Genomic DNA, 25,619 nt, shown 5'->3' with positions numbered 1-25,619 from the left:
GGGGATGACTGTTCTTACCTGCCAGAGCTGAAAACTTGCAAAGGTTCTGGGAAATCAGCTGCTATTGCCGCTTCCTATTGTACACTGTCACCACTGCTGCAATCAAAAGTCAGCTGTAGCCACAGAAGATAGAGCCAGAAAAAAATGTGAATTTCCAGAGCCATTCTACCTAACCAGCCACCCTTAATTGACCAAGTTTCGTCCCTTCCCTATAACTCTCTTTGAGCTTTATTCTTTTCAACATGCCACACAGAAGACTGACTTGGTTTTGATCACTCTCTCGTTTGTCTTGGAGGTTTTTAAGCCAGCAAGTCTGTCAGATAAAATTACATCCATGTGCTGCCATTTATGATGTCTTTTTCACTTGGAACTCTTGAAGTAGAAAAAGAAGGTTTTGGACATTCAGCCATGATTTTTGCATGTCTGATGCAGACTTGAAGCACTGACCCTTAGTAGGCTGCAGAGTGTCTGGCAATCCCTGTGAACATTCTTATGTTGTTACAATAAATCCAGGGGTTCTGTGATGCACCAGGTCAGACTCTGTGGATATTGAGGGCATCCACACGATCAGCCTTCTCTGCAAGCCCAGTATTTCCAAAGTTCCATCCAGCTCAGGGCTATGTTCCTGTGATTCCTTCCAGGGCTCTGGCATGTGCAAGTGAGCCTGGATTAGACTGTTTTCTCCATCAGAATAATTATTTTTAAAGAAATGTTTGATTTTGTTAGGGAATATGTAAGATCTGGAAGTCAGGTTGCATTTCCTGAAATTTTTGCAGTACTTGCAGATCGTCACTAAAATCTGTGTCAATCAGGAAACATATTTGTATGTAGAGAATATAATAGTAATATTCTCAACAAGACTGGAGTTTCTAATGAGCGAGCCCTTTTTGTTTCAAGGAACCTATCTGCTATTTTTCCTGTTTGATTTTAGCTCTACTGCTGATAGCAAGGCTAAATATGTGGGTAAATACTCTCAGAAATAGTTATTGATTTTTCTGGATGCCTAACTCAATACATTGAAGGAGCCTGGTGTTTCCAAAAGTCACAACCTGGACGCTTCTGAGAAGTCCATTTCCCACAGAAAGTTTAGGATAATTATTCAGGAGTAATTCAGCACTTGGGCCCAAGCTGTGGTGATGACATGCTCAGGTAATTTATTAGCATATGCACCTTAGTTAGTCTGATGTTAGGCATTAAAAGCAGTTACGCTCTAATCACTGGTTAATTGATTGTGCAAATTTATTTGATTAATAAAGTCCATTTGCATTGTCAATATCATTGTCATAATGAGTCCCCAGCTGGGGGTCTGTAATGGTTTACAGAGCTCCTTTTATTATCTTAGACAAATTGCTTTTGAGTCAAACCTAAAATACGCTGTAGAGCAGAAGTTGAGGATATTTATTCAGTACCTGCCTGATGATATGTGTAAGATTCAAAGTCCTTTTGCTTCCTGGTCATCAAGCTAACATTGTTCATCTCTTTTCCAAGTGTTGCATTGCTTAAAAGGGAAGCAGAAATCCATTTCATTAGCTTTGTGATGTCCTTTATAGTTAATTATAACTGTAGTTTATATTGCTAAGAAGAGAATATAAACTCTGCTATCACAGGCTCTTAATATTTCAGCATAAAGCAGATTTAAAGCAGTTTCAGAACAGTTTTGTACAGGTTAAAAAGCAATACCCCTTCCCTAGACTGAATTCTATCTCACATTGCAAGCAGTTCAGGTGTCACTAATGTATGTTTTGTAGGATGCCAGTTAGTGTGGCTCAGTACTCTTTCCTGTAGGATTTTTTAAAAACATTTTCAATTCAATATCACTCACTTGACATCTGCTGCACTGTTTGAGGCAGAAGAAGAAAATGGCAACCAAGTTCATTTTATCAGAAAGTCAGCTGTGCTTTTCTAGCTGTCAAAACACAATGTAAAGATAATATGTATGAAATTATTCGGGAAACAAGGCTCTCTGTTTTGCCAACCAATACTTGCGAAGAAAAAGCGCTCTCACCGCATGTGCTGGCACCGCAGAATAAATCTGCGTGACATATGACAAGCAGGAAAGGGCAGATCATTCATCATGGGGAGCACACACTGCCCTTGGATAGCATCCCAGGCAGTTCCCTGGTTGCTGCTGATGAGTTAGCACCATCAGAGCTGCACCAGCTGAGTGTGCGGGAGGCAAAGCTGTGCATTTAATATCCAATAGGTGTGGTGAAGTCAAGCATACAAAAAGCCATCATGTCCTCAGGGTACAGAACCATATGCAGGCTAATTGCAGCAACAATGCCTGGTGTCTGGCAATTGAAAAGAACTTCACTCCCAAGAATAGAAACATATATTAAATTTCCAGTTTTAAATGGGAAGCCAGGGGCCATTCCACTTTATTTGGTAATGAAGGAACTGTTTTGTTTTGGCTGGGAAAGGGAATAAGCCAATCATTTGCGTTCCCATGTGCTTTTTCTGATAAAACCAGAAACCAGGAAAAGGGATAGGGTTAGTAATAAGGTCGTATTTATTTTGTGTGCTGCACTGTGTAGATACTGCTGAATGAAAGTCATGAGTCTCTGAGGAGGATAAAGAGGGAGGTAAAGACAACTTTCTAAATGATTTTCAAAATATGCCCAAGACTTTTTTTCAGCAAGTTCTAATTAACACATTTCTTTATTAATGCTGTATTATTCTGCTGAATCAAATGGCTTTGAAGGAAAGTGCAGTGTTTTCTCAGCATTACTGCAATCATAATATTTTTATGTGAGGTTCCTTATCCTTCCTGCTTTGAGGCCAATGGCAAAATTCCAGTAGACCTTCATAAGGGAAGGGTCTTTACTAGTTTGCAATCCCAGGGACTGCAGTAACATGGGATGATATCATATTTCCTCCAGGCCAAACCTTCCAGTTGCACTGGTGGCGAACCCAGCATCCCAATCACATCAGTGGCACCCAGAAGGAAGGTGTGAAGCTCTGCACTGTATTTCATGTAAACACTGCACACAAGGCTCACAATGTCAGAAAAAACATTCGGGAGGTAGGAAGGGCCTCAGGAAGTCTCTATTTCAATCTCCTGATCAAGTCAGGGCCATGAAATCAGACCAGGCCTTTGAGGGGTTAGGAAGTTCACATAGGATGCAAGGGCGGGAGATGTGGTACTAAGACACCCTTTCTGTCTGCTGTGTGAGGATTGGACAAAAGTCAGTCTGTGGAATAACTCTGAATGAAATAAAGTCTCATTTAAACTAATTCATTGTTGATGATCCTCTACAAGCATCCAGATAGAAAAAGTTTTTCTCTATGGAGCTCCCTGCACTACTGTAGATCTCTTTGACTTTTGTATTTTCTTCCTTATCTCTTTTTTCTTCTAGTTTTTTTCTTCTTTTTTAAACATGCATTTCTAAAGTATAAGTTAATTAATTATCCTAAAAAACTGAGGATTTTTCTGTCTTTTTTAAAATTTGATATCCATGCAAGTTTTTGAGCAAGACTGTGCTTAAGTCAGTCTGACTGGCCAGATGCTGATGAGTCAGATGAGCAATGACCACCAGAGAAACACCACTTTGCAGAAAAATGTAGTGATGAAGATAAGGGAGCTGTGAAAGCCAAATATTACATATGAGAAAGTTAAGTGAGAAAGAATTACTCAGACACTTGCAAATCAAAGTGTTAAATGGCAAAAAATTTTGAAGTTTGCAGTTATGCAACATTGAAATTTCAAGTAAGTGCAATAATCTCTCTCTCTCTCTCTCTGCATGTTACAGGCATTGAGCTGATCTGTGAAAAAGACATTGATCTTGCAACCCAGGTTCAAGAACTGCTGGAATTCCTTCACGAGAAGCAGCATGAGCTGGAGCTGAATGCTGACCAAACTCACAAGAGGTTGGAGCAGTGCCTGCAGCTCCGGCACCTCCAGGCTGAGGTCAAGCAGGTGAGAGTTTTGACCACACATGAGGGGCTCGAGGGGGTTTTCAGCCATTACATACATTCACACTGCTAGGCCAGGGTCTGCCAAGGGACAAACCTTTAGGTGGGCAGTCTAAATCACCCTTTACTTAATAGTACTTGATTTGCTGACAGGTTACAGGATGGCCCTTTGCAAATAAGAACGGGCTCTGCTCTCCCATGTTTTTGGTTTCATGAGTAGTTATGGAAATTCTGTGCAAAACTGACCATGTAGCTTCTCAGCTGGAGAAACGGCCTCAGACTCCAAGTGTTCTGGGAATATAATTATTTGATTTGTGACCCAGATTTAATCTGAGGTGGAAAACAGGCCCAAAGCAAAGGAAGCTGAGCTATGAGGCCTAAGAATGACATTATGGTAGTTTCACCTTTTTATTTATTGTTATACATCTGTTGTCTTGCAGGAATCTTTAACATCTTCTGGTGATTTAAAAAAATCTGTCAATGGTCTCTAGATCCCAGGACTTGTTTAGACCACTTAGTATTATTACATTGCCTTTCTTTCACATTTCATCCTGGCATAGGCAGTCATGTTCTGCCTCCCTTGGTTTTCCCTGATATTTAATTTGGATGCCTCATGTTTCTTTGTTTTCCTTTGCTGCACAGGATAACATTACACTTCCTGCTTCCTAGCCCATGGGTGGCTTCACACTCTCGTATGTGTCTTTTTATTGAATGTTCTTGATTTCATCAGGAAAACCAAGAATGTTTTTCCAGACATCTGGAATATTCAGTTTTCCATTTAACTATACAAATAGGTGGGTTGGGATTGGTGTTGGGACAAGTGTCCAAATACTACAAGGTATTCATGAGATATATCTGCTCATTTGTTTACTTAAACGCATACATACACTCTCTGAATGCTCAGTACATATGATCATAAATATTCACTTTTGAGGACAGAATAACTGAGTGATGCTTTATCTGAATTGCTTTATCATTACCAGCAAAAAAAATCCTTTACACTCAGCAAACTGGCAGCTCTAACAGCAGTATATACATTTTCCTTCAAAGTCCACTTTGATGTGAATATTTTTCAACTCTACCTAAAAGTAGCACAGAATTCTTCTAATTTTTATTTTTAAAATATGGTCATTTTGCATTTGTGATTATTGAAGATCAGCTCCTCACAAAGTTCTGGAGCTCTGTAGACTGCTTGGCTTTACTCTTAAAAAAAAAAAAGAAAACAAACCAAGTAAAACCCAGAAACACTCTGTGATATTTATAACCACCATCTTAACATGATTATGAAGCATATACTCTTTTTTTCTATAGATTCCCAAAGTTTCTTAGCTTAGCTAAGCCTGGAGGTGTATGTGATAGATTTCTGGTACAGCAGAGCCATTTTCACTTATGACAGAAAGCAGAGAGGAGTTTCATGTGTGGCAGAAAGGCTAAAGCTGCAGGTTGCCCACTGGTCTGGGGTGAAGGGCAGTCAGCCCTGTGGCTGCTGCTGCAGCCATTCAGTGGCACTGCAGCACTTTCTGCAGGTACCTGATGTTATTTGCCTTATTATCAAATATCTGCTTAACTATTTTACAACTGAAATCTACCCAAAGGAAATGGTTATAAGACTGAGCTAATACTTACTGTGAGAGAACAGCTGCCTTGAATTAGTATTTCCTTAACAGAGCTTGGGACCATCAGAGCCTTTGTTATTGTGTGACCTCCCAGCAAACCAGTAGTGAAAAAACATTTTATTTGTTCAGCTGAATACTAAGCACCCCTTTGCTTGTTAACCTATAAATTACCACAGCTACAATCTCCCTTAGAAAGAGGCAAGTTAAAATATTTCTGTGTCTTATCTATTTGGTTTCCTGTCAATGAGTCATATTCCCAACCATTTAGTGAAATTGGGAAGTGTATTGATTTTGGCTTGTAGTTCATCTCCAGTCTGGTCCAGGTTTCCTTCACTTTCAGTTTAGTGCATCTGAGATGATGGATGATCTCATTACCAAATTGCTCTTTCTCTTGTGAATGAGTTGAGATGTGGTTGTTGCAAGACACCTCCTGTAGCTGTGTTAAGTTCTGCTGACAGAGTAAAATTGGTCAAAGCTGGTGCATGTACATGTGTTTGCATTTTGATATAATGGCTCATGGAAATAAAAAGTCTTTAAACTGTCTCTATCTATTTAAGTTTCATTTACCAGAGGTTTCTGCTTTATATCATATGCACCAAGGGTTTGAATGCCAAGACAATGAATTGAAGTTTGGGGCCATTAAAGTGGAACAATTCCAAATGAGATGTTCTGTGAACTGCTTTAGAGTGGAAATAGAAAAGATCAGTAATTCATAAGGTCTTTGTTATTAAGAAAAATTCTGCCCAAGCCTGATTTTCCCTCATTTGGATCCTACTCATTTCTGACAGAAACTATAGAGCTTGGACTGCTTACATAAAAGTAATGGCAGAATAGATTTGTGGAGATCAGTTTAAAAAAACAAACTCTAATGCTGTGCCTGCAGCTGTTTGGCATCCCTATCCCCTTAATTTATCTTTGTATGGTTTGGGCTTTTTTTTAAAATAAGTTTTGAACTTGACCTAATTTGCTCCAAGATATCCTCAAGGTGTCCCATTACACTTGCTCTCCAGGTTGTTTTGAAGATATATTTAATCCTTTTGATGTGCTTGTTATCCGTCTATTTTTGGTGTTTGGCATTTGATTTGCTTCAAAATATATATGCCCAAAGGATGATGGGAAGTAGTCATTTGAGAGACAGTGAATAAATTTGTTTTTTCCTAATCTAATGTCAAATAGCTCCTGGGAAAGGAATGAAGTTTTAAACATGGTTAGAATTACCAGAAGCTGTCCTTGATGGTTGGGTCTGTGTTAGTAAAAGCTTCTGAAGGAAGCTGCAAAGGGTCTGGAGTGTAAAAGATTCCCTTAGATTGTTTTGTCTCCTAAACCTGAAAATCTTTTCTTATCTTACTGGACAATTATCCATAGCAAGGGCCTAAGTCTTTTTTAGAAACATGAAGAAACATTTCTGGAAACATTCTGACTAAACTGAGCAGTAGATAAAAGCACTGCATGGTACAGAGCTCTCATTTCTTAAGGATGGCTGCACAAGGGGTGCCTCAATCTTTATTTTTCCTGTAGAGTCTGACTCTGTGCTCAGTGAAGATGGCAGAGTTCCAGGAAACAAATTAGGGGTTTTAGAAGAATTTGGTACTATTATTTAATTACAGAGAATCCCTGTACAGGAGCATAGCCTCCCTAAAGCAAATTGGAGTCAAAGGTGGGAGTTGTTTCAGAGTTGTGGTGGTTGCCCTGTTAACCCATGCCTTGAAGTAAAACTGTTTTCCAGTGACAAGAGACTTTTATATGAGAGCCCATAAAATTGTTTCTGCTTCTCTGTTATAAAAAATTGTTAGGATGTATAAGAAAGTCTTTGAAGTTTTATTTAACTCCAGAATTATTTAGTCATTGCTTCTACAAAGCTGATAAAATCTGTAATTTGTAGAAAATATCTTTTTAAAACTGTCTTTTAGGGTTGGCCTGTCTGCACTTTGCAAAATAATGGTGAAACTACTAATACAAGAAATAATCATAGAAGTGCTTTGGTCCTGTATTAAGAGCTTTTCTATATATTTTAATGAAAAGGTATTAAGCACTATATGAGTAGAAGTCACTTTGTGAGCAGGTCTTGTAAACCAGATACAAATGTGTAAATGCCCCTTTCCAGCCAGTTCTAAACCAGGGACACAAGGAATGTCTCTGCAGGGGCTTTGAACTTGGACTTAAGGAGCTTTGGTCGTGCAATTGAATTTTTTTTTCCCTTACTGTATGTAAACAACATAAGTAAGGGAGAAACATTACTATGAAAGCAGCTGATGCAAATCTCAGATGAGGCTCCAACACTGAAGTGCCAGACTTGCCAAAGTAGACAGGGGTCACTTTGTAAATGCTTCCAAGCAAAATTTGCTAGTGCTTGGGTGCTCCTTGGGCCTGGAAAAGGGGATGTAGGAACCCCAAAATGTCCAACCCCACACTCTGGGGGAAGGAGAGGGGGCAGCAGCCTTGGTCAGGAGTGGTGCTGGCAGCATGGCTGGCACATGGAACCCACCAGTCCACCTGAACTGCTTTCCCCTGGATAATCTGAGTCTGCAAGACTCTTGAACAGAGGGATGAATATGTGATGTTAACACAAGAGGAAACCTGGCAGACTGGTTTTGTGGTCCCTCTTCCTAATCAAGTTGTTTTGTTGTAAGGCTGAGGTTCCATATTTTTTTTTCTGATGTTTCTCTATTTAGAGGCTCAGATATTTGTGTGGAATGTGTGTCAAACTGTCTGTGGCAGTTTTTTAAAAACTCAGCTGAAATGAAAGATGTTCCACAGAGGAAAAGAAAAGCTGTATTTTTAGCATACACCCTCAGTATTTTCTACATTCCAAATAATTCAATGCTGGGTGTATGGCAGCATGTAAAGCATGAAAGCATGTCTTGCCTCATGATGTCCTCAATTCAGGCCTTTCCCAGGTACAGTGATCCTTTGGTTACCTTCGGAGTTTGGTACCATGTAGTTGGTAATAATGCAGGGTTTAAGTCTGATGGATTACAGAAAATGCCAGACAATGCAATTTCCACATGATAACTCAACTGCTTTTTCTTTAAATGTGTGATGCATTTACCACAGGAACAATTACAACTGCTGATGAAAGAGAAACAAATGAAATTAAATCTTCAACACTGTTGTACTAAGCAGAATGTAATTTTCTACAAATTAGGGTCAGCTACATGTATAGATGTCTCCCTTTTTTCTCCTGGGGAAAGCTCATTTTTTACCCTACAGGGAACTGAATGGCACTAACTAGGGTGAAGCATGATGTAGGGATGAAAAACAAAGCAATAAAAAAAATTCCCTGTTTCCTCCAGGCAATTAATGGATCACTTGTAGAAAATGATAGTACAAAAGGGAAATTGCTTTGTGGACTATTGCAGCAAAGTCAATTTTGGAAATTGTGAGCTAATTTAGGGCAGTGATTGAGCAATCAGGATTTCCTGTGGATCTGTGAATTGGACTCCACAACTTTCTGGCTTTACTGGACTAATAAGACACCTCCACAGGTAGAAAAAAGGCTTTGAGACAGCACAGGAAAGAACTTGCATGTGTGTTCTGGGTGCTAATTTCCTAAACATGTGTCTTAAAATAGCAGAAAATGTTGCTGCTTAAATGAGCGAGTACAAGCTTGATGGATTAATTATGTACATTTAGGATGTGATTCTGCACTCATTACAGTATGAATTGCATGTCTTACAAATAATTTTAACATGTCTGAAGTAAAGCCTCTTGATTAACCACAAAATACAAGATTTGACACTTTTTCCTAGCTGTGTGCAGGTGGAAACTTTAACTGCATCTTAACTCCGTGCCAAATGAATCAAACTGTGTCCTCTCCCTCCTCCCCAGGCTCAGACTTTTGTGTGGAAGACACACAGGCAAGTGAAGCAGAAAGGTGTTGCAATCTGTGATTCCTGTTGGAAATTTGAAAAGATGTTTAAATCCAAATCTCCCTCATTATGCTTTGTGGTTTTGCCCTGGGGTATTTGCATAGGGGCCCATTCATGTTTGTGATCAAACCTTGAAAATGAGAGTTCTTTGCTATCCAAATATCCATGTAAAGGGAGTTGAATTCTTCAAGCAATAACTTTTTCAATAAGATCTTTGCCTCTTAAAACTGCATGCCATTAAGACCTTACACCAGGATTTCTTTCTGTTCACAGAAAAGATTTCTTTCTGCTCACACTTGTTCAGGCAGGCTGAAGCATTTTCTGACAGGTGACTGCATAAACCCTGGTACTGAGTGCACCTTTCACTGAGCACATCCTCTGTTTGCAGGTGCTTGGCTGGATCAGGAACGGGGAGTCGATGCTCAACGCCAGCCTGGTCAATGCCAGCTCCCTGTCGGAGGCTGAGCAGCTCCAGAGGGAGCACGAGCAGTTCCAGCTGGCCATAGAGGTAACACCAGCTACTCCTCTTTGTTTCTCCTTCCCAGCTGAACATCACACAAAAGGTTACCTCATGGGCATCAATCATTGCTTTCCTGAAGGAAGGGGAGGAATAGAGGCTTTAGAGAATCAACTTATCATTAAACTCGTAATGTAGACAGCAGCTAATAGTGAAACAAATTATTTATCACCTGCAGCTAATTCTTCTGCTGCCAGATATCAGCTTTGCCATTCGTGAAAATGACACTCAGGCATCTCCTGATAATTTCCTTGATAAAAAATTAAGGTTCATAAAGTGATCTGAAATGGGAAAAGTTATTCAAGTCAGTTTCTTTCCCCATCCACAGTCTGGAGGTCATTCCAGCATTCATTTATGAATATTTTTTAACGGATAATGCTCTCACACTAAATAATCTTTCATTCAGCTTTCCTTTCACGAACCCCAGAAAAGAAACTCATTCCAACCCTCATCCTCAAACAACTTTGACAAAGAGGCAAGAGGGGCAATTTTTAAGAATTTACTCCCAAACTGCTTTTCCCCCTTCTTGCTCTGGAGTTACAGCACATCTTTGACCTGGCCCTTGGAAACTGATTGTGAACCACCCCATTTGCCTCACTCACAGGGCCAGGAGGAAGAGGCCCTGCTCTGAGCAGCTTCCCTTTGAATGAGAAGGTAGTGAAGGGCTAAGATCTGCCCTGAGCAGGGCACTAAATGATTCCTAATTAAGCTCAGTGCTTGATATATCTCTGTTATTGTGAGCAAACCCTCACAGGGTGTGCTCACTTCATTTGCTAGAAAGAGGTTGCTTTCTAGCATTGTTTTTTTTCTGTTCCAGCTTAAGAAAGGGATGTGTGCTTCCCAGAATATATTAAGTTTTTACAGAGAAAAGAATAGCTGAAAAATACCCTTATACTTGCAAACTAAACCAAACTTTGAACTCTGCAAGTATGGAGATTTGAAGAGATGCTTGACTGCAGTGGGAGGTGGGGGGAAGAGGAAGGAATGTCTCCTGGTAAACTTGAATTTAGTCAATATATGTTACAGTGATGCTAATAATTCTAGAGTTTAAATCTCAGCTAATGACTTATTTTGATCCAGCTCTGCTCAGAGTAACGAAGGAGCAGCTGTTGCAGCTCCTAAAGGAAAAGGAAGAAGTTTTTTATCAATTCTGTATGAGCTGGCTGTTACCAAGCTGTGCTGACCACATCTTGGTAGCCACCACCAGACAGCAGTGGGGAACAAGACACCCACTGGCTGAGTTATCACAGCTTCTGACACTGGGGAAGTGCTTGCATTTGGTGGTGAATGCAAATTGCAGAGGGAGAAGAGGGTTACACTGTAGTAAGGGGAAAAATAAGTTTTCAAAAAGAAAAAATCACTAGATTAAATATTTAAAGTATTTAAAGCTCAATATGGGGAATAGATCAGCAAAGCACATAAGGCAGAATGTTCTCTAAAAGCATTCTAGAGGTGGAATTGATTTGCAGTTGAAATCCTTCAAAGTCTATTTCAAACAAGTATTGCAATTCTAACATCAGTAAAGCAGCTGGATATTAAATTTAACCAGTTGTTCTTGAACATCTTCCTAAGTTTCTGCCAAGTATTAATCCTTTTTGTTTCCTAATAGCTTTCTCTACATTACATTATTCATCAGTGTATTGCCAGATGATTTCAAGCTTTTTTCCAGGTTCATGGCTTAGATCATAAAACTATCACATGAGAATTTGTCAGCAGCAGTTACAAATGGGACATAGCACAGAGGAGTCTGAGAGATTTTAGGGCTTCTGTTCAGAAGATTAAAATCAAATACTGGACTTAACCATGTCTGAACAGTTACTCAGGAGGCTGGGAAGGGATGGGGGCAATTTCAGCAGCCCACAGAGGAAGACATAGCCACCACTTGGTAACTCTGAGAGGAGCTGGTGCTGGCTGAGGAATGGGGCAGATAACTCAGTCTTGCCTGTAAAGGGGCTACTGAGTCAACTGGGGAATGGTGGAGAGAATGATTTGGGTCTCCCCAGCTCTGACCTTAAAGGTAGGAGCATAAATCTAATCTCCAGCATGAGTGAGCTGACTTCCAGAAATGCTTCTTGTAGGGGCTGCTGCTTGTGATAAAGTTCATGCCCTTTAGTAAGACACGTTATTTTCTGGGATTGATGTTTTGAACAACTGCACAAGTAAAGCTGCTGATGCCAGGTAAACTGCCTGGCAAGAGCCAAATTGGGGTGATTAGGCCCATAGTTTGCCAGCTGTTTAGAGTTTGCTTTTGGGCTGCAGATTGTGTGGGATGCAGTGAGCACTGAGGCTGGGTGGGAGCTCAGTGAGAGCTGCCTGCACTGGGCAGTCAGAATGGACCCCTGGGGACCCCACGTTACTGCTCAAAGAGCAGCAGCTGACCTGTGTAGCCAACCCATCCTAGCAGTGCTTACATGTTCCAAGCTTTATTAACATGTTGCAAGTGTGTGTGAATAACTGAAACTAAAATGCTTTGCAGAAAGTGACTGTTAACTGAAGATAACTCTGAAAATATTTCACTCTCTCATCACGCCTCGCTTCACCTCTCTACCATACATCTGGCACATCTGTACAACCTCTCTTTCCTCCCCTCATACACAGTCCCTCTTTCATGCCACTTCTTTACAGAAGACGCACCAGAGTGCCCTGCAGGTCCAGCAGAAGGCTGAAGTGTTGCTGCAGGCTGGACATTATGATGCTGATGCCATCAGAGAATGTGCTGAGAAGGTGGCCCTGCACTGGCAGCAGTTGATGCTGAAGATGGAGGACAGGCTCAAACTCGTCAATGCCTCCGTGGCCTTTTATAAAACCTCTGAGCAGGTGAGCTGGACAGGGCCATTTCTGGGCCACAGTAAACCAAGTCTGGATCAGTAAGAATTCTTTCTTTGACAAGTATTGCAACACAAAAAAATGTAACCCACTCAGCCCTCAAAAAAAAAGACAAAAAAAGAGCAGCAAGCAGTTTGTAATAACTTTCATCTCAAAGTTTTCAGTGTAGCAATGTAATTCTTGTAGGTGCTATTTTTGTGGGGGTTTTTTCAATTTTCCCCTTTCAAACAGGAATGATTTTTGAAATCCCACCACTTTTGTTTCAAGTTCTTATGATACTTGAGGAATATAAATATGCTTTTCCTTCAGAACTGATTGCAATTAATTAATTGTTATTTTGTGAGCCAATGTTTTTACTAGTACTTAAATACCACCATGCCAAAAAAGATGCCAAGATTTGAAGGGATTTCTCTTAAATCCACCTGCAACACACATAATTACAGCAGGAGCCCATTATGTGCTATCCCAACTCTACTTCATTCCAGGTGTTCATGAATTGCAAAACACATTCCAGTTGGCTGCTGGCATGGTGGGATTATTCATCCCTTGCACAGGCAGGTGCCCTTCATACTGTAGTCAGTGGGAATTAGTGTCACAGTGTGGCTACTCCAGCAGCCTTGCCTGGTGTCATTTACTGCAGCCAGGCAGTTGCTGTTAGCAGGGACACTGCAGGAACCTGTGGTTTTACACAAAAGGCAGCAGTCATTGCCAGGACATTTTCTATTGTTATTGCCACACAGTTAGGTCCTCAATTAAAGAACTAGACATGGAAAGATTTTTAACATAACTAGATATGTCATTAGGGAAAAAGTGTACTTTTCCTTAACTTGGAGGCTGGAGATGATCTTTGGGCCATTTTTTGGTGTCATTTGTTTAATGTATTTTTAAGACTGTTTAAGAGGAATACATTCCTTATAATTAATGTATTTCACTGTGAAGAGTTTCAAACAGATTTACAGTCCCTGATGCATTCAAGATCAAAATGAATTACTGCTGATGGAGGAGTGTGAGAAATGAAAACTGTTAGGGGATTCATTAGAGCTTCAGACAGTTAAATGTACTGGCCAAAATATGCATTGGCAGTAATTTATCAGTTCAATCTCTCTTCCTATTTCCAAGTCTCAGACAAGCACACTGCAGTGCCCACCAGTTCATTCATTGGCTGTGTCTATTCAGCAAATGTGCAGGGCAAAGGTCATTCAGTCTTTGAATGCTCATGAACTCAATGCTGCAAGCCTGTCATCTTCTCTTGGGCTGCACAGCTGATCTACAGTCCTTAAGGGTCTGTTCTGTGACTGCCTGACAGTGGAGTGAATCATTTACTGGATCCTGAATTCTCTGAGTATCCAGAAAAAGGAGCTAAAAGAACACAGAGAGTGTCACATGCAGCCAAACTTTTTCATGCCTGTCTTCCCCAAGTATATTATGTTCTTGATGTTAGTGGTGAAGCCCTGGGTTTCAGATAGCCCAGTTTTTCTCTGACTTCATTGACAGCCCATTTTATACTCACTTCTCTCATCACCTTAACAAAAAGACACTCTTTGCATGTGCAGGGACAATTCTTCCTGGAGATATGTGAATCTCAAGCAGTCCATTTATTTTCATTCTTTAAATCACAGAAGTTCAACAGGATGTCAAGGTTTTCAAGAAGTGAAATGGAAATGCTTTTCTGTGCCTACATGACACATGAAGCACTTGCTCTCCACTAAATATTTGAGGGTGACTGCTGGTTTGCATCCAGGCAAGAAGATAATTTTAGATTGCCAAGTGCACAAGGCCCTTTGCATAATGCATAGTGCGTAAGCCTGGCAGCAGGATGAGTTATCAGTTTACCTTAACTCACCAGTTTTAAAGTGGACTTCAGTGTGCTCTTTGTCAGATTTACATGAAAATGGCCTGTGATAGTGAGGGTGATGAGGGGGTAATTCTGGAGTCTCCTCCAGACTGTGCTCTTAATAATGTGGCTTCTCCTGAATTATAACTGTGTTCATATTAAAGCTTGCAAGAGTGAGCAAGAAAAGGATGGACATTTCTACCTGGATCCCAGCAATAACTGACTGGGTCATCTCAACAGTGGAGTCTGTAGGAAGAGCCCTTTGGGAAAGAAAGTTCCAAATGTCCTGGAAAACTTTTGCTGTGTCTGCACAGGCCACTGAGAATATTCTCAGGATCTGCAACATAAAAGACTCAGCCTTGTCTGAGCAACTGCCTAATTTCCAGGCTGTTTTGGTTTATTTACCTCAATTCCACTGTTCCACTATTCTACTAAGATAGAATATATGTGTGTGTGTGAGCTCTGTGCAGTGGAGCACCTGCATCCACCTAGATTGTGACCCTGATTAAGTCTATTGGTTTCCATGAGCTTTTAAAAAAGCTGTATAGGGAGCAACTAAAATATAGCTGAAGAGAATTAATTCCAGCTTCAGACTTTTTTTCAGGAAAGTATTTAAGCATGTGCTTTTCTTTAAGTATGTGTTAAGTCCCTTGACTTCAATAGGATTTAAACACGTTCTAGAATAGGGATTGTTTCCTGAATGATCAACTGGGGCTGGGCTGACCTCTGCCTTCATTCAACCTTTTGTGCTTCCTCTCATTATTCATTAGAAGAGCAGAATGATTTATCAGCCTTAAATAAATTGTATCCCCAACAGTAAAGATCCCTACGGGTAAGAAAAACACCTAGATCATTCTGTCTAGGGCCTGCTTTATACCCAGTTACCCCCATGCTGTGGGCCATAGTACAAAAATGACATGTCACTGCTCACAGATTTTTACTGAATGTTGCCCTGGTTATGATTGTGGATAACTGAGCTGTGCTGTGGGCATGTTTCAGGTGTGCAGTGTTTTAGAGAGCCTGGAGCAGGAATACAGACGGGATGAAGACTGGTGTGGAGGCAGAGATAAACTTGGGCCAGCAGCTGAGATAGACCATGTCATCCCTCTGATCAGCAAACATCTGGAACAGAAGGAGGCTTTTCTCAAGGTCTAATTTTTGTTCTCTATTAAATTAGGAAAAATTTCCATTAAGTAGACAATTTAGAGCAGTGTTGGTAAGTTTGAGAGGATGCTCTGATGTGTAATTCCAGTTCAGCTACTAGCTGTCTGTATAAACCCTAGGCCAGTTTTACTTTGTTGTAGCAGGGGTATTGAGCATTATTATCAATACATATCTCAGAGAGAGGTCATCAAGACCAATTAGGTGGTGTTTGTACCTGGAGGATGTTAGTTGTTGTGCTGGTTCAAAGTTAAAATTGTACTATAAATGACAGGTATTACACATCATTTTGGTGTTGGCTTGTACAAACCATCCAGCATTTCAGATTTTGTCCTCCAAGCCAATAACTGAAGAACTAATAATAACTCAAGCAATTTTGTCTCTGCAAGGCAGAACCAAGATGGAGACAGAAATTTCTTCCTGCCTTCCAGGTGCTGCTTTGGAAGAAACAGGGATCTCCCAGGCTGACAAGTGAATTGTCAGCCAGCCTCCCACCTGCCACTAGAAGTGATACACAATATAAAAGTACACTTGCAGTCAAGGCTTAAGAAATTATGCCTCTAGATTTGGACATTTTTTGAAACAATGATTCCTTTTCTTGGGAGATGTGTTAGACAGAAAATGTGTGAGGTACCAGTTCTTAACAAGCAGTTGTTTAATTACTGTCATTAATTTGCCATCATATATAAAATGAGCCACTATATTACTCATGTTTTAATAGGTCTGTGAGACTGTTCATTTATTAGCTGAGTTTATTGACTCTTAGCTGAAGTTCTCATCTTCCCAGAAAGAGAACTTCTTGCTTTCTTTGCTCATCTTTGCTGACTCTTTTGGTGGGGACTGTTCTTCCTAGGCCTGCACCCTGGCGCGGAGGAACGCTGAGGTGTTCCTCAAGTACATCCACAGGAACAACGTCAGCATGCCTGGAGTGGCCAGCCACACCAGAGGGCCCGAGCAGCAGGTCAAAGGTTGGTGGAGTGACACCGCTGAAGGTCTGGTTTGCCTCCCCCTATGCAGGGGGATCCTCCTAAAGTCTGCAAAGTCTGTTCTGGCATCATTTCCTTCACCAGATCACTCTGCAACTACACTCGCTTTGTGGTGGTTTCTTGTGCATGGTTTTGGGGTTTTTTTAGCAGCCCCTTTGAATCAATGTCTGTTTTTAGGAAGTGTGATTTTGGGCTCTCTGCTTTTGGGAACAAGGTCCAGGCAAAGTGATTAAATTCATCATTTCATAGCTTATTTCTGTGTGCACCCAAGGAATCCCTACTCATGCAGATGTTTTCCTTTGCCCTGCAGCCATTCTGAGTGAGTTGTTGCAGAGGGAGAATCGGGTCCTTCACTTCTGGACCCTGAAGAAGAGGAGATTAGATCAGTGCCAGCAGTATGTTGTCTTTGAGCGCAGTGCCAAGCAGGTAATGTGAAAACCCCCCCTTGTGCCTCTGTCCTGGCAGTGTGTAAAATCTCCTGTATCCATGTAGTGCCTCTGTGTGGGGCTCCTCTTGCAATCTCAAGTTGTGTTTAAACACTGTAACTTCTGAATACATGGCAAATATAGATTTAAAACAATTTAAGACAATTCCAAAACCTGAGAAGATTCACTATTTTTGTCACCTCAGATTAAGTTCTCTATTTCTTCATTTGTTTGAAAATAAATATAGGAGCAAACTAGTTTTATTGAGCTATTTCTGAATGAGAAAACTGCTTTCCCTGCAGATCCATCTATATATAGGTTGAATTCCCTACACTCTTTTTTGTCCTAGGAAACACAGAGTACCCTTTTGTATCCTTTCCCACCTGCTTTCATTATTTTATTCTTTTTATGTGTTCCTAGAAAGTGTTTAAGAATACAGGGTATTAATCCCAATGTATTTGATATTCTTTGTTTGGCAGGGTTTTTTTTTTTTTTTTTTTTTTTTGTCAGAGAATTAATTCTTGAAATACAAAAGCTGTTTGTTTTGTTTTTTCCTTTGGTGTTTTTGACATTGACAGGCCTTAGACTGGATCCAAGAAACAGGAGAATATTACCTCTCTACTCACAACTCCACAGGGGAATCAGCCGAAGAAACTCAGGAACTCCTGAAGGAATATGGGGAATTCAGAGTACCTGCCAAAGTAAACAGTGACTTTAATCTAATTATGCCATCTGCTTTAGTCTGTATTTATGGTCTTGTTTCAAAGCCTCAAATCTCTGTAACAATATTCCCTTGATTTTATAGTTGCCCTCTAAAAATCCTAGCCCTGAAGATAAATGATTTTTGAGAACTTTTAGCAGGACATAGGCACGAAAAGGAGGTTTTCTCCACTTTGGTTAGTACTGGTTATAGAAAATTTATGTTCTGATCAGAAGGAAGAGAAAAAGTCCATTTGCATACAGAGTTCACAGCAATCTAATAGACATTCCATTCTCAAGCAATCATTCCAGAATGGCATAGGGTGACTAATTGATCTGAATACATCCAAGGTCACCATGGACTCCTGGTCTCTTTCTTCTGTCTTTAAAACCACAATTTGTGTCACTAATTCCAGCTGGTTGATCACAGATGATCATTTATCTCGTTAGAAATAATCTGCTGATCCCAACAAAGTACTTTAAATAGATGAGTCTTTAAACTCTGGGGTGAACATTTTTGAGTACAAAACTGCATTACCAAGAATATATTAATTTATAGGGAGCAATTCTGGGAAATCTGGTGAGGTTTACACAGGAATGGTGATTGGATCTGCTTCAGACAAATTAATTCAAACCATAGGTAATTCATAGGCAGTGAATCCACAGGGGTATTAGGAGTCTCTGATAAGGATGTAAATTGCAAAGATGGAGTGCAGGAAGACTATGGCTTTGGTATTATGTAGCTGCATTTCACTGTGTCCTGAAATTGATCTTCTGTAATCCTCAAATTCCTCCTTAGGCTGCCTATGCTTGTATGGGTTTGATTCACAGCCTTTGTGGTGTTCTTGTGCCCGTCTTTTAGCTTAGCTTGCATGTTTCTGAAAATGTGAGATAGCTAGCAGTGGATGGAAGGTAATTTCTTCAGACAGGACACATAAGAAATTCTTTTAACTACTTCTGAATTCTAACCACCCATAATTAGTCCACCTGAAATTACATTCTGGTTCATAATTTATTTTTTTCAGAATAATCCAAATTCATAACAGAGTTTCCAAACAATTTTGACTCTTTACTTAGACTTGGATTGAATTTTAGACATTGTTCATTATCAGCTATTACTGTCTGTTTCTTACACTGACACATCTAAGTCTTGCTCCCTCAGGCTGTCCTACTGCTCCTACTGCTGATGTAGAATATTTTCACTGCCATGTGCAATCTGCTAAATGCATATCATTCCCAGACTGATGTTATTCTCAAATTAAGCTGTAGCTGAAAGCCTTCCTGATCCCAGTAACTTTCTGGACAAACCAATTGATTGAAGTGCAAAATCAGCAGTAGCTTTTGGGAATTAATCACCCTTTAAATATGACAGGAAGTTAGATTTTTACATCTTCATACCTAGCCTTGCTTAGCTACTCATTTAATTTGTTAGAATGATGTCTGATTCAGCTGTCAATCTATTACAGTGGTGGGATTTCTTGAATTTAGTTTTGTGTTTGAAATCTGCTGGATGTTTTCTGGTCTGACATGGATTTGTCCATTTGTGGTCAGATCACTGATAATAATGTCAAGTACCTGACAGCGTGCCTTGCTTCACGTGTGGGGGAACATCCTCTCTATGTTTGACCACAGGCTTGCCAGTGCCTCATTTCCTGGGATAGGTTTGGAATCAGAGCTAGAGTTCATAACTAGGTCCTTTGTGCAGTTTTGACTATGGGGCAGTTAGACACTAAGAAGGAAAAGACCTCTGGAAGGTCTGGGGAGCTCAGTGTGTGCTTTGGAGTTCAGGCATCTTTTAGCTGGTAGTGTCCTAACTGGACCTAAAATACCAATGGAGGATTTTATAATAAGCAGGTAATGAATTTGGATTTAAATTCTGTTTGTTTGTGAAACAGACAAGTAATGACTCAAAATCACTTCCTGGACTGATATGTGTATTAATGACCCTCCTACACAGGTCTGCAGATCCACCAGATACAGAGTCAGAGTAACTTGGTGTACTGTACAAGGTGTGATTTTAAAATCTTGTCTTCTACTCCAGGGCTCACCAAAAATAAGCTTTTGCTTATGAGAAGAAGACATGTGTAACTTCCAACATGTTTTATGTGTTTGTGTCTGCAGGGTTTCAAAAACTTGACTTTCTATCTTCTTCAGCTTCATAAGTGTCCTTATAAAAATGTCATTCCTTTCATGTTTTACTGAAAGTTTGAAGTGTATGATTCTGTATAAGAAGAAATGCAGACACTCTTTAATGATGTATAAAAATTGTGAACTTCTTTTGACTGCTTTGTGAGTTAAAAGCAAAGGAAATAATAATAATAAAACATAACCAAGGATCATATTTTGGGCAGCAAACAAAGGAGAAAGTGAAGCTCCTCATCCAGCTGGCTGACAGCTTTGTAGAAAAAGGACACATACATGCCACAGAAATCAGGAAGTGGGTCACCACCGTAGACAAGCGCTACCGGGACTTCTCTCTCAGGATGGGGAAATACCGTTACTCCCTGGAAAAAGCCCTTGGAATCAACCCAGAGGTACTGCTAGACCCTGTCCTGTTGGGGGTTTTATAGCTGAGTCACAGAGGAAGGGGAAGCCTGTGGAATGAATGCTGTTGGTTTTTGTGTGCCCATTAGAAACACTGAAAGCTCACCCAGCCCACCTGGCCATGCTCAGAACTGCTTCTGGAGGAAAAGGGTTAAAGGGTTTTGCTGTGCTTGGTCAGTGATGTGAGGAGAGGCAGATGAAGATCAGAAAGATTTTCTAAACAAATGTTTGCACCATTTTTCAGGAGGCCATACAGCTTTCAGGAGGAAAGGGGGGAAAACACTTTAATCGAATAAAAGTCTGTGTTCATTTTGGTATAAACCATAAATCCTGTTCCCACACCATTATTTTGCATCCAATTCAAACTTTGACTCTAAGTTTTTATTCTCTCATCCTTTAAATAACATAAACAATTGATCCCCAACCTCATGTCTGAATTCTTTTAGGTGAAGTAGAGCATCAGAAGAAGAAAAAATTAGGATTTCCTACTATTCCCTGGCCATAGTATTAAGGGGGAGTGCCAGAAGCAGAAACACTTAAAACCTTTCAGTCAATGACTCTTTGGAATTAAATATCAAGAATAAGGAATAAATTCCCTCACACTCATGATATTTTAAGTGCACTGGTCCTTTTAAGGCCTCTGGTTTACACAGAGCTCTAACTACAGCCTGGAAAGGTATTCCATGGTAAATGGCCACTGAAAGTAGTCTCTGCATGGTGCTCTACTTTATCAGACTGGTTTTTAGAAAGTCCCATACTAGACAACTAATTTAGATATGAAAGAGTAAGGTAATTTAGACCTTTTTATCAGTATTGGTTCCTAATTAGGAGAAATGGTGACGATTACACTGAGTATAATTTCTGTGTTTTTAAGATTTCTCTCTCAGGTTTTTATCTCTTCTCACAGTACTTCTGCTTCTGTCTAAATTTCCTCCTTTTTGTTATTATTATCTTGTGTCCTTTTTTACCTCTTTGATCTCATGAACATGCTGCACTTTGCACAACAGTAGGATTACAATGAAGTTAAACTCTGTACTTTTGTTTTTTCCCTAGGATAACAAAGACCTAGAGCTAGATATCATTCCAGCAAGTCTTTCAGACCGGGAGGTAAAGCTGCGAGATGCAAATCATGAAGTCAATGAAGAAAAAAGGAAGTCAGCCAGAAAGAAAGAGTATGTTCCCAAGCACTCTGTCTGCATGGCACATTATCTGCTAAAGAATAATTCTGTGATATTAGCATGACCTGAACTGACTGACAGTCCTGTAACTCATTCCAGCTGCAGAGCTGTTGAGATAAGTCTGCAGTTGTAGGGTAGTTGTTACTTGTAGGTTAGAGAATTTCAGAACATAAAGGTTGAATTTCTTTCGGTTTTCATCAGAAGTTAGAAAGGGAAAGCAGTGAGTCAGGCACTTGGATTAGCCCTGATGTTGTGGAGTTGCTAATTTCTTTCGGCTTGTATGTAAAAAGTAACATGAGCAGGAAAAAATACAGAGCATCTTTAGGTGTCTAAATATTATCTAAACATCAGTGACCCAAGAGTTCACTTGTAGGTTTAAATTTCAGCAAATGTAGGACTGAGAGAACTGGAAATAGTTTATACTAGAGGAAATAGTTGAGAGGTACTTGTTGCACTTAAATCCATGAACAGTCTATTTTCACAGTATTCTGTCTTATTTTTGTGTAAGAATATTGGGAAAGTATTTCTCAGACCTCTGAAATTGTCATAGATCATGATTGATAAGAAACCACTTATACTTGAGAAAATATTACACTTGCTCTGCCTATGGTAAATTTCAGGAATTTCAACTTTGAGGGGCCCAGCCTTGGGCTATAGAAAAACCAATATTGCATTTCACAGCATCTGCATTTTTTCTGGTCAGATACCAGGCTGTTGAAGTCTCTTCAAAGTAGTGGTGTCTCCCAAATCCATCTGTGTTGCTTCTGAAGGTAAAGTTTTAGGGTGACTTCCCACTGACTGTCAGCAAAGGTGAAAATAATTGTGAATCACAATTCCTTAACCCTGAAGGGAAAAATTTCTGAGAACCAGCTGATAGTTAAGGATGGGCATGTAGGTGGTAAATCCCATGGACACAGGGTTGCAGGAATACAACTTAATAGAGTTTTGTGCAGAAAAGATATTTAGAATATAACTCTGCGAAGGACTGGAGTATGAAGTGCTATTTTGATCATGGACCTGAAAGGTGCAAAGTAAGGTAGCTGAATGTCTAGGGTGGAAATACCTTTATTCTTTAAGAGAACAGGAGGATGTTTTGTTTTCTGTTCATTGTAGAAATGTTTATAACGTCCAAACCACCTAAAATACTCTTTTTTTTTTTTTCCAGATTCATTATGGCTGAGCTGCTGCAGACAGAGAAAGCTTATGTCAGGGATTTACATGAATGTTTAGAGGTAAGTTATGGCCCAGGAGCTCTCCAGTATTCCTGGAAGCACATGTTGTCCTCTGCAGTGAGGATGTTCACTTTAAAGCACAGGGTGTGCACATTGATTCATTGAGCCTTTCCTTAAAGATTCAAATCTATTCATTTGAATCATCTCATACTAGAGAAACTTCTGGATTTGCACAGTCCAACACCTTGCTTTGCTGTACAGCAAGGTGTTCCTAAAGTGGATGGTGATATTCAAGACAAAACCAGAGTGTAATTCAGTGAAATCTGTCAGCTTTCACATTCCTCAGTCTGACAGAGATTTTTATGTATCTAATGCTACTGAAGTGGCAAATCTGGCTTATCTTCCAGCTGGTTTTGCCTGAAGCTTCTGGACACCATCAGATGGACAGCAAAGACAGGTGTTGTTGGCACATTTCTGCTTTTTCCTCAGACAACTTCAAAGCACCAATGCATCAGCACTTTGAATTTTTCTAGAGAGCTTTCTGTAATACTGAAAATCTTATTTTTTAGCTTGTTTATTTAATCTCAAAATACATAGTTCCTGGTCAGCCTGTGCCTTTGGCAATAAAACAGGGAGATCTATTCTTTTCAATTGCATTTATTCACAAAATTAAGAGTTTCTGGTGTTTTCCAGACTTACCTTTGGGAAATGACAAGTGGAGTAGAAGAAATACCAGCTGGGATCCTTAATAAAGAACACATCATCTTTGGCAATATTCAGGAGATATATGACTTCCATAACAAGTAGGTTTTCTTACCATTTCTGTTAATGTTTAGGCACTTGTGCATCTCTGTGGTGTCTGCACAGAGCCCCTACAGTACAGTGCACACCTGAGTGTAAAGTAATTGACTTTGCAAAATAGTTTTTGATTTCTGTTTTGTTTCTCTTACAAAAATGAGTTAGAACATAGTTCAAAACTTCAGCTGATTAACAAAAAGTCATGTTATACCAATGCTTTGCAGTCTGATGCATGCTTTCCATCTCATAGCACAAGATCTAGTCTGGACACTTGCCTGTCAAAAATATGATCTTGTAAAACACAAAGGGGAGAAAGTGGAACTGCTGGCATGAGCTGGGTTAATAAGTAGCTTTCTGCCACTTCTTGGAGACTTTCTGTATTTAGTCTGTAACTAACAGTACTCCATCTCATTATGATAAGACTGTGTACCTGATCAGCTTAGAGGGCATTGTTTCCATGGTATAATGTGAATGCAAAAACAGTTATAAACTTAACATTTAAGGGACATTAATCCAGCAAGTTCAGTCTGAATTCCAAATCTGTCTTCAGGTTACACTACAAAACAAATCAGAGAATCCTTTCTCATTTGAGTTCTGGGACATTTCAAGTGCTTCAGTCAGATAAATGTGCCCAGTCAGATAAATCACATAAATACAGCCAGATAAATCACATAAATTCAGTCAGATAAATCACATAAATAAGGCCCAGCAGAGCATGCCATATGCATGCTTTTGTGCCAGCAGTTTCACAGCACATCAGCACAGCAGCCTGATTGCCTTCCCACCTGCCCTTTCTCTGTGGTGCTATATTTTTGTTCTGGTGACCCTGGCTGATGCCATCTGATCGCCCTCCTCTTTCAGCTTCCACTGTTCCAGCTCCATCCCTCCAGCCCTCAGTCATGTCCCACAGCTTCTCACTGCTGTCATTTATCCTTTCTCTGACCCCTCCTCCTGCAGCCTGCTGCTTCTACATAATCTTTTCTCCTCTAAAACTTCTTCCTAGCAATGCTAAAATAAATTTCCCCTGTGCCCTCCACCAGGGTCCTCCACAGCCTCCTGCTTTGGCTGGTGATGTTAAGGCATCCTCCAGCCTGATTCAGAATCCATGTGCAAGGGAGGGCAGCAAAGCTGGTGAATGGTCCAGAAAACATGTTCCAGGAGAACACAGAACGTGTTCTAGCTGAAGAAACTGTTTCATATTCTTCTTTCCACCCAGGCATTGTACAGGGCTCTATCTGCAAACAAGTGTTGCTTGTTGTACAAGCTGTTCAGAGAGAGCTAATTAAAAAAAATCTGCATTTTGAAAGTTTACTACTTACCTATGAAATGCTGAGCTTGTTTAAGTTGTCCAGTGTGCTGAGCTGGGTGTTGGGAACGTGGCAGCTTTGGGCTTCCCTTGCTGCTCTTTGTGTGAACCACTAAACAAGGTGTGGTTGAAGATCTGTGTTCAGATGGAACCTGAGCACACTGACTCCCTGCTAGGGATTGCCTCTTTTTCCTTTCTGGTGGAGTTAGGCATGACTAACAGAAAACAAAGCACATCTTGGCAAGGGACACTCTTCCTGCTGGCTGGACACTTGGGTAGTCTCATAATCAAGATACAAGTATTGATCATTAGCTCTGATTAACTTATTGGTTATCCTGCATCTCCTGGGTATTTGACTGGAACTAATTACATTGGTGTTTTCTTTTTTCAGCATTTTTCTAAAGGAGCTGGAGAAATATGAACAACTGCCTGAGGACGTGGGCCACTGCTTTGTCACCTGGGTAATGAGGCTGCTGCTTCTCATTATTTATTCAAATTAATTCCTCCAGTACAGATGGGAACAAGCTGGGAATAGGTGCAAGGGTTATGTCCCTAGTGATAAATGAGATTAGGAGCTAGTCTGGAACTAAAACTGCTTTGTCCTTCACCTGCCCAGGGTGAAAGTTTCCACCCTTCTCCTCAGCAATAGTGTGAAGGCTTTCCAGAGCCTCTCTCCTTGTCCTGTATTGACCATACAGTTTTTATTTACCTCTGCTGGCTTCTGTTTAGCACAACTTCATCAAACCAAACCTGGTTTTATGTGACATTCATTTCCC

The 25,619-nt window shown here is 40.2% G+C and overlaps 1 protein-coding gene across 12 annotated transcripts in view; it reads left to right on the top strand.

Annotated features, from left to right (window-relative positions):
- The window catches only part of KALRN (kalirin RhoGEF kinase), a 465,384-nt gene that overhangs the window by 300,053 nt on the left and 139,712 nt on the right, over nt 1-25,619 (top strand). For 11 of the 12 annotated variants that reach the window (XM_063161745.1, XM_063161743.1, XM_063161746.1 and 8 more), the window contains exons 15-26: nt 3,750-3,916; nt 9,786-9,905; nt 12,513-12,731; nt 15,574-15,723; nt 16,589-16,703; nt 17,032-17,147; nt 17,725-17,847; nt 20,197-20,379; nt 21,443-21,561; nt 22,733-22,799; nt 23,433-23,542; nt 25,235-25,304. In XM_063161745.1, coding sequence (XP_063017815.1) covers nt 3,750-3,916; nt 9,786-9,905; nt 12,513-12,731; nt 15,574-15,723; nt 16,589-16,703; nt 17,032-17,147; nt 17,725-17,847; nt 20,197-20,379; nt 21,443-21,561; nt 22,733-22,799; nt 23,433-23,542; nt 25,235-25,304 — 1,559 coding nt within the window. The remainder of the gene's footprint in view (nt 1-3,749; nt 3,917-9,785; nt 9,906-12,512; nt 12,732-15,573; nt 15,724-16,588; nt 16,704-17,031; nt 17,148-17,724; nt 17,848-20,196; nt 20,380-21,442; nt 21,562-22,732; nt 22,800-23,432; nt 23,543-25,234; nt 25,305-25,619) is intronic. The other variant, XM_063161744.1, reaches the window with a different exon arrangement.

The sequence above is a fragment of the Melospiza melodia genome, chromosome 8 (assembly GCF_035770615.1).
Source record: "Melospiza melodia melodia isolate bMelMel2 chromosome 8, bMelMel2.pri, whole genome shotgun sequence".
Classification (NCBI taxonomy): Eukaryota; Metazoa; Chordata; class Aves; order Passeriformes; family Passerellidae; genus Melospiza; species Melospiza melodia.
Note: the sequence above shows the minus strand (reverse complement) of the source record. Positions and strands in the feature narration are given on the sequence as shown.